The sequence below is a fragment of the Camelus bactrianus genome, chromosome X (genome assembly GCF_048773025.1).
Source record: "Camelus bactrianus isolate YW-2024 breed Bactrian camel chromosome X, ASM4877302v1, whole genome shotgun sequence".
NCBI lineage: Eukaryota > Metazoa > Chordata > Mammalia > Artiodactyla > Camelidae > Camelus > Camelus bactrianus.
Genome location: NC_133575.1, coordinates 107807829 through 107815229, shown reverse-complemented (window position 1 = coordinate 107815229; position 7401 = coordinate 107807829). Strand labels below are relative to the sequence as shown.

The following is a 7401-nucleotide window of genomic DNA, read 5'->3' as shown; positions in this document are numbered from 1 at the left end:
CATAATATCTCATCATATCATTGCAATACAAGTCTATTTAACAATCCACAATTGTTAGACATCTGATTGCTTATAATTTTTTTTTGCTGTGATAAGCATTATGGATGCACATATTCTCTGGCTCATAAACTCTCCTTTTAATAATTTATCCTAAGTAATATCTGAATATATTTGCATATAATCACATACAGGGCCACCATGAGGGATGACAAAGTTTTTGTTCTGCACAACAGTGTACGTGCTCATCACAGCAGTTTTTATAATACAAGAAAAACTGGAAATAATTTAATGCCCATCAATAAGACAAAGTAAATAATTTATGTATTAAAGTTATAATATAAGGGGGAGGGTATAGCTCAAGCGGTAGAGCGCATGCTTAGCATGCACAAGGTCTGGGGTTCAATCCTCAGTACCTCCTCCAAATATAAATAAATAAACCCAATTACCTCCCTTTCATAAAAAAAAAGAAAAAAATTTAAAAAACATATTTTTTAAAAAAAATTAAGGTATAATATAGATGCACTCTTGCTGACAGAAAGAGATGTCTACAGTTTATTGTTAAGTGAAAAAATAGGTTAAAAGGCAGTATAATTCCATTTTGTAAAAGAAAATAAACACACTTCTGAAACAGTATGGAAGAGCAAACACCAAAAACCCTACAGCAATTATCTGAGTACTGAGTTTGAGATTTTAATTTTTTAACTTTGCTTACTTAGATTTTGAAGTGTTTTCAACAGTAAAACTTGATTACATGTATAATAAAAAGATGAATAAACAATGAATGTTTATGAACAATCTTTTAAATATTTTTCCTGAATGTAAAATACTTTCACACTGTAAGAAATTTGGAAGAAAATAAGAACATAAAGAAGTAAACAAAAACCACACATAATCATACCAATTAATTCACAATCTCCAATGTATTTATTTGTAGTCATTTATCTCTGATTATATATACTTAAAATAATTGCAATCATACTTTATATAATCTTATATGCTGATTTCTGATTTAACATTGTATAATATGACCATATCATAAATAATTTAATGGAAGAATATTCTATCACATGGAAATAGCATGTTGATTTAATCATGCCCTTAAAATCAGACCTTTAGGTTTTTCTGTATTTCACTATACCAAATAACTATGTGAGGAATATCTTTGTGCATGAATTACCCACGTTTTAGATAATTTCCTTGAGTCAATTCATTGAACTGAAAATACTAAATCAAAGAATACCAACATTTTCATATCCCTTGATATATATTGCCAAAACTATACTTACTATACATTTTAAGGTGTCACGGAGTAGTAGGAAAAAAAGTCAGAATATGTTAATCCCATGCCCATCTGTAGTACTTGCTGTTTAACCTCTAATTAGGTAAAACTCATATAAAAAACATCTATCCTGTGTTAGTCACAAGGTTATTTTGATAATCAAATGAGAAAATAGCTCCTTAGGTCACCATAAATATTACTTCCTCAGAAATGCTTTCCTTGACTTTCCAGACTCTTACAGCATCCTATACTTACTTTTCTTTCATGGCCTTACAACAACTAATAAATAATGATTCAATTATTTGTACATTGTCTGTTTCCCTCAAATGATTTTAAGCTCCATTAAAATATACCTGGCACACAGCTGACACTCAATAAATATTTGTTGAATGAAAAGAATGAATGAATGAATGAATGAATGAATGAAGTGACAGCACTTTGTAAACTAAATCATTAGACATTTGGAAGATATTTCAATTATTATTATTATTCATAATTTGTGTTATAATATAGATGATTCTAGGTCTTTAAGTTATTTTTCCCTAATCACTAGTAAACTTAATGCTTGTCATGCTAACCAGAGGCACAGGTAGAAACAATCCTGGAAGCACCTGGTAGGCGCTGAGACTTGGAGAACCAAGTAGTTAGTTCTCTAGGTTAGCATGCTATGAGTTAAACAGTTATAGTTACCAGTGGTCGGACACAAGGCAGTGGTCAGGAATCCAGGAGGTCAGTGATATTTGAAGAAGCAGGTGGATCCTGGAGGTCAGAAACAAACTAATGGTAAATGGTCTAGATAGTAAGGTACAAACTGGAGGATGGTCAGTGATCAGGGATTAAACCAGATGGGAGAGTTAAATTCCAAGCATCAGTACTCAAAGCATAGAGCCATGAATATGATTTTAAAGCAAAGGGTACTTGAATTCAGTGCTCCCTTATATTATTTCTATCCAAACTGAAAATGATATCAGGAAGTGTCTGTGCCTAGTTCCATAGATATGGGCAAGGAAATGGTAGTAGCTAGTTGAGGAATGAGATCTGTGAACACAAATAAGTTCTGATAAATGACAGGATAAAGTGAGACCATTGATATATATGATCTTAAAATACTTTACACATAAAATGGGAGCAATCAAGCTTCAGATCCTGTAATTCCCATCTTGATTTTCAACAGCAGATATTATGGCATAATGGATAGCATCATGGACTCTGGAAACAGGCTAGCTGGGTTCAAATCCTAGAACTGTACTTTAGTGCTTGTGTCCTTTGGACAAGTTACTTCACCTCTGTGTGCCAGTTTCCTCATCTGTAAAACAGGGATGATAGTACCTACCTTAATGGGTTCTTGTGAAGATTAAATGAGTTGATGCATGTAAGGACCTTAGAACAGTGCCTGGACGTAGCAAATGCTATGTTAATGTTATTATTATTATTATTATCATCATCATCATCATCATTATTACTTATGTCACATAAGACCAAACAACAAAAATTGATGTTACAAAAAATAAATACACTGTATGTTAATTTCATCTAAAATAATACAGTCTCTAAACAAGTATTTTTCTCATTAAAATAAGAATTTCACTTGTAACTAAACAGAGTTGACTGTATAAAAAATATAAGCATTAGCAAATTAGCAAAATTTATCACAGCAATCCCATCTGTGTGTTTATAGAAGCTGTTTTATGAACACTATCTTTAAAAGTTGTAAAGAATAAATATACATTTCCTAGTAGCAAAAAACACTATTAAGCTGCAGTACAGTTGATCCATAAGATCTAGTCTATAAGAAGGAATGCCCTATTCAATTTTTTGAAGCTAATTCTACCAGAAGCAGGAATTTTTGAGTTGGAAGACTTGTCTGTGGAGAAATCTGAACATGGAAATGCTCAGACTTGGGAAGACTAATCTTGAAAAAGTCTGGACCTGGGGAAAGGGCAGAAGACCTGGACTATGGAACATGTTAAAAATACCTGGATATCGTAGACACTGGAAGACCTGAATGTTAGAAGACCGGTACACTGGAGACGTTGGAAGACGTGGATATTGAGCCTGCTGTTGGAAGACTGAGTATTTGTCGGAAGACATGGAGGTGCTGGAAGACGTGGAGATGCTGGAAGACATGGAAATGCTGGAAGACAAGAAGACGCTGGAAGCCCTGGAGATGCTGGAAGACTTGGAGGTGTCAGAAGACATGGATTTTCTGGAAGACGTGGCTTTGTTGGAAGACGTAGATTTTCTGGAAAATGCAGCTATGGTGGAAGACGTGGATTTTCTGGAAGATGCAGCTATGGTGGAAGACGTGGACTTTCTGGAAGACACGGCTATGTTGGAAGACATGGATTTTCTGGAAGATGCAGCTTTGGTGGAAGACGTGGATTTTCTGGAAGATGCAGCTTTGGTGGAAGGCATGGATTTTCTGGAAGACACAGCTTTGGTGGAAGACGTGGATTTTCTGGAAGACACGAATTTGATGGAAGACACAACTTTGTTGGAAGACAAGGATTTGCTGGAAGACATGGATTTTCTGGAAGCCATGGATTTGATGGAAGACATGGATTTTCTGGAAGACTTGGATAGGCTGGAAGACCTGGAGGTCATTGGAAGACATGGATTTCCTGGAAGACATGGCTTTTCTGGAAGACATGGATTTTCAGGAAGACCCGAATTGTCCGGAAGACCTGGATTATTTGGAAGACATAAATTTGCTGGAAGACCAGGAGGTTACTGGAAGACACGAATTTTCTGGAAGACATTAATCTCTAGGAAGACATAAATTTGCTGGAAGACTTGACTTTAGTGGAAGACGTCACTTTATTGGAAGACCTGGATTTAGTGGAAGACATAGATTTTTGTCTGGAAGACGTGGGTTGACCGGAAGACTGGATTTGGTGGAAGACATGGACTAGTTGGAAGAATTGGATTTTTCTGGAAGATCTGTATTTGATGGAAGACGTAGATTTTTCTGGAAGACGTGAACTGGGTGGAAGACTTGGATTTCTTTCCGGAAGACACAGATTGACTGGAAGACCTGGATTTTTTCCGGAAGACGTAAATTAGCTGGAAGACTTAAATTGGTGGAAGACATAGATTTTTCTGGAAGACGTGGATTGGCTGGAAGATCTTGAAATTGTTGGAAGACATGGATTGTCTGGAAGAGATGGATTTTCTGGAAGACCTTGATGTTGTTGGAAGACTTGGAATTAGTTGGAAGACTTGGAGTTGCTGGAAGACCTGGAGTCGTTGGAAGACCTTGACATTGGCGCCATTGGAAACCCTGGACATTGGAGACATTGCACAGGATGTTGGAGACATTGGAAGCCTTAGATTTTGAGGACATTCGTTATTCTGAACATTGGAGACTTTGGAGGCCCTGAGTGTTGGAATTAGTGGATATTGGAAGCCGCGAATACTAGAAGCCCGAAACACTAGAGACATTGCAAGTCCTGTACCTTGAAAGCCCTAAACATTGGAAGATATGAACAATAGAAGATCTAGACATTTAGAAATTTTGAAATCATAAGCCTTGGATATTGGGAGACACTGGAAAACCTGTATATTGATACATTCATGCTAAAAGACATAGAATTTGGAAGATATAATTTTCATGATGCTGGAAGTCAAGAATGTTGGCAGCCCTGAACCTTAGGACACCCGAAGAGATAAGGACATAAAGAGACCCACCCATTCAGACATCAGGGTTGTTGAAATATCTGAATGTTAGAAGATCAGGTCCTTAGAGATATTGAAAGACTTGGACATTGGAGGAACTTGTGATGACAAGACATTATAAAATCAGGCTCCAGGAGACACTAAAAGTTATAGGAACTGAATGATCTATGTGATGGAAGACATGGGAAGAGCTAGACTTGGACACAATAAAATACGTGGACTCTAGAAGACCTGTATCTAGGACACATTGGAGGATTGGGAACATAGAAACACTGGAAGTTAGAACTCTAGACTCTGAAAGACAAGACCTGGAACTTGAAGACAGATTTTTGGAGATATTAGCAGACCTAGACTTTTAATGTCCCCAATAGTGAGGATATTAGAAAACACTGGCCTTGGAGATGCTGCAGGCCAGAGAGTAGAAGACACGGATATTGTAACATTTAGAAGATCTGGCAATTGGAGATGTTAGAAGCTATGGAGCCCAGAAGACCTGATGCTAGTGACACTGAAGAATTGAAAGACCTAGTCTTAGAGCTGTTGGAAGGCCATGTTGAAAAATATTGGCAATATTGAAAGACTTTACTATTAGGACCTGATGTTACAGTAAAGGTCATAAGGCTACTCTAACAGTCTTTATGATTATGGCATCTCTTTCACTAAACAGTAAAACACAGAGAAAGGACTTTTTAAGATGACATAGAAGAAGCAGGGAAATTCAATTAAAAGTAGTTTCAATGGGTTAGAAACTACTTCAGAGTCTCAGTGAACAGGGCTTCTGGGTATGTATTGACTGACAGCATGGGAATGAGAAATTATCAAAGATTAAGCAATATAAAGGCCAGGGGAACTACTTGGCTTTAGATCAGGGGTCAGCAAAAGTCTTCTGTAAAGAATCAAATAATAAATATTTAAAGTTTTGCAGGCCATATGATTTCTGTTGCAACTACTCAACTCTGCCATTGTAGTGTAAGCCACAGACAATATGAGTAAACAAGTTGGGCCAGATTTGGCCCAAGTGCCTTAGTTTGCCAGGCCCAGCTCTAGATGCCAAATCTGGGGTATGGTAAACTTAAGTACATTCCAGGCTAGCGTTCACATGCAGAAGGGATAGAGCAATTTGAAGCCCAACGACAAATAAAGATACCGTGTATGTGATGATACTCAGGAGATGAGGCTGGCGAGAACCTAAGAATGGAGTTTAGATCTCCGATTGATTGTTTCAGGATTGTAACAAAGAGATTTGTATTCAGAGCCAAAATTAAGTGAGTAGCATTCAGGGCCCCAGCCCAAGGGGCTAAGATTCAGTGAGGATGCTCTAATTCTGTAGATTGGAAGCTTAAGAAGAAAACTAACAAAGAAACTCACCTCTACAGACTAGGGTTATCCTGCCAAGACTAAACACCACTCACGCAGAGAAAGAGTCCCCAGCCCAGGACAGACAAGAAGCCAGTGGCAAAGCCCTCCCTCTAAGTCCCTTGTTCTTGTCCTTAGGGCACTCATCACCCCACTGCCAAGTAATCAAGAGCCTACTCTAGGTGTCTGCAATGATGGAGGAGAACAGGAAGGAGATTACAGCTTGACAGGCTCATCTCAGGCACTCTGGCTTCAGGTGCTAAGTCTGATTTCTGATCTTACCCACCAGAGACTAAATGACAAGCTTAAGAGATGAAGATTGAACTATAGGCTGAAGATCTTTAGTACTTAAGGCCGAGGGAGACAAGTACTATCACATATATTGCATGAAAGCAAACACTGGAAGACAAAACTGGTTAACATACACTGGGATTGGGCCTAGATTAAAAGATTAAGGAGTGGAATATACAGACAATGGGCAGCCACTGATGATTTTTGAACAAGAAAGTACCAGAATCAGAATTGTGCACAAGGAAAGTTAGTCAAGCAGCAAGGTGCTGAATGCCAAAGACTACTAAGCATATACACTAGAGCACCGAAGACTCCAAGTTCAAACACTTAAAGGGTTGGGATGTGAGTTATGAGGTCACTACAGTTGAGTTAAGGCAGTGCAGCTCTGCTGCTTGGCAGGCGTGGCGTTACAGTTATGATGAATACTCAGCATTCTGAATACCGCTATTTCAAACTTCTTGAATGCCACCACGTGAAACACAAAGAAGTTCAGAAGCTAGTTATGAAGAACTGTCTTGTCCTCACCTAGAAAGATTACTTAGACATCCAATTTCTCCCAAAGGCAGCTGCGTTAAGAACTTCTGTGGTTTAAGCAAAGCTTTATCTTTGACTCCTATTAACACAGAATGGCTTAATTATCTTAAAAATGGAACCAAGTGGATGGATTATTTTCTAAAGAATAGGAATACATCCATGTGAAAAGAGTCATTACCTCTATTCTCTATATAAATAAATGTCATGCAATGATAACCACATAATAAATATAGCATACAGATTCACTGCCGGTCAAGGTGTTACAG

At 37.6% G+C, this 7401-nt stretch overlaps 1 protein-coding gene across 1 annotated transcript; it reads left to right on the top strand.

Annotated features, from left to right (window-relative positions):
* Nucleotides 1-909: 909 nt before the first annotated feature.
* Nucleotides 910-7110, top strand: LOC105067064 (uncharacterized). Its single transcript, XM_045514888.2, has one exon. The coding sequence runs from the start codon at nt 3369-3371 to the stop codon at nt 4056-4058; it is 690 nt and encodes a 229-aa protein (XP_045370844.2). The 5' UTR covers nt 910-3368; the 3' UTR covers nt 4059-7110.
* Nucleotides 7111-7401: the final 291 nt, after the last annotated feature.

Coding starts and splice junctions, on each gene's coding strand:
- LOC105067064 (XM_045514888.2), top strand. CDS start 3,369: ATGGAGGTGCTGGAAGACGTGGAGATGCTGGAAGACATGGAAATGCTG.